This window comes from Lucilia cuprina, chromosome 6, assembly GCF_022045245.1.
Source record: "Lucilia cuprina isolate Lc7/37 chromosome 6, ASM2204524v1, whole genome shotgun sequence".
NCBI lineage: Eukaryota > Metazoa > Arthropoda > Insecta > Diptera > Calliphoridae > Lucilia > Lucilia cuprina.
The window spans coordinates 49,751,198-49,753,065 of record NC_060954.1 but is presented as its reverse complement, the minus strand read 5'-3'; the positions used below and the strand labels follow the sequence as shown (position 1 = coordinate 49,753,065).

The 1,868-nt window shown below is 28.5% G+C and overlaps 1 protein-coding gene across 1 annotated transcript in view; it reads left to right on the top strand.

The window, feature by feature from the left end:
• The first annotated feature begins 922 nt into the window (after nt 1-922).
• Nucleotides 923-1,868, top strand: part of LOC124420644 — an 11,806-nt gene continuing 10,860 nt past the window's right edge. The window contains exon 1 of the mRNA XM_046954153.1: nt 923-1,107. Coding sequence (XP_046810109.1) covers nt 1,014-1,107 — 94 coding nt within the window. The 5' untranslated portion in view covers nt 923-1,013. The remainder of the gene's footprint in view (nt 1,108-1,868) is intronic.

The window sequence follows — 1,868 nt, the reverse complement described above, 5'->3', positions numbered from 1 at the left end:
ATTCCATAATAGGAAACACCTCTGATAATAGGTCATCTATAAAATGAGTCAAAAAAGCTACAGGACAATTTTGAAATTAGAAACAGAACTGAGTCTCTGGCAAGAAACTAAGCATTCGTTGATATATAAAACTATCCTATAGTCTTGACTAGTCTAGTATATATTCTAGTTTAGTATATAGGCTAGTCTATAGTCTAGTATATAGTCTAGTCTATAGTCTAGTCTATAGTCTAGTCTATAGTCTAGTCTATAGTCTAGTCTATAGTCTAGTCTATAGTCTAGTCTATAGTCTAGTCTATAGTCTAGTCTATAGTCTAGTCTATAGTCTAGTCTATAGTCTAGTCTATAGTCTAGTCTATAGTCTAGTCTATAGTCTAGTCTATAGTCAAGTCTATAGTCTACTCTATAGTCTAGTCTAAAGTCTAGTCTATAGTCTAGTCTTTAGTCTAGTCTATAGTCTAGTCTATAGTCTAGTCTATAGTCTTGTTTATAGTCTAGTCTATAGTCTAGTCTATAGTCTAGTATATAGTCTAGTATATAGTCTAGTCTATAGTCTAGTCTATAGCCTAGTCTATAGTCTAGTCTATAGTCTAGTATATAGTCTAGTATATAGTCTAGTATATAGTCTAGTCTATAGTCTGGTCTAGAGACAAGACTATAGACTAGACTACATACTAGACTCAGGTGATCAGATGATTGTCTTAACACCACCTTTAAAAAGTCTTTGTTTATTTACTCACTCACTCTTTAATAGTTTGGCCTTTCAAACAATCATAGAAAACAAAAACTTTGCACCACCAACTGCAGTTTAGTAAATAACAAAACAAGTTTTAATTCATACAACGAAATGAAAATCGAAATGAACATAAATTATTGTCATAACAATATCTTAGGTACTATTCGACAAATATTTAGACTTTAAACCATTAAATTTAAATTCAGTTGCTTGATTTTCAAAACACAGAACGGTCGGTCAAATAAGAAAAATAAATTTTTCGCAGAACAAGTTGACGATGTTTCTTAACATTTTTATTAAAGTCATTATAACTTTATTATTATTAATAATAACAACGATATTTAATAACTGTAAATTATTAAATGCTTCAGGTGAGTTAATTACATCTTTTCCTTCTTCTTGACTATCTTTACTACATGTGGTTATACGAATGTTATTATTTTTACTTGTTATTATAAAATTACCCAGTTGTAGATATTAATTTTTTAGTACTTAAAAATTATGGACTGTAAAGTGCTGGTCAAGTTAATAAAAATGTAAAAATAAACAAACAACAAAAATATTTCTGTTAAATATCATGGTTAAATAATCAACTTTCAATTGCTACGTTAAGAAAATAACTTTAATAGTTCATGTGTGTGCTTTTTTTTTTGTTTATGAGTTTTAAAAGTGCAACAGGTTTTCTTTATAAAATTGTAGGTTTAAATATTTAGTGGCAAATTGTTAAGAAATCCACCAAATTAAATAACTTTTCGAATAGAATAAAAGGTGTTAAGAATTATTGTTAAAAATTTTCATACATAACTATGAAAGGGTATACTTATTGAACGGAAACAGAAAATATTGTTACAACAATAATAAGTGATAACCTTATTTTTGGAAATTTTTTTGAAAATAGATCAGCTAATGAAAAATTTCCTATAACTTAGTTAAAAGACTAAAAAAAACTAGACTAAACAAGACTAGACTAGACTACAGACTACACCATACACTAGACTATAGACTAGACTTAAGACTAGGCTGGAGACTGGACTATAGACTAGACTAAAGACTAGACTATAGACTAGACTATAGACTAGACTATAGACTAGACTATAGACTAGACTATAGACTAGACTATAGACTAGACTAT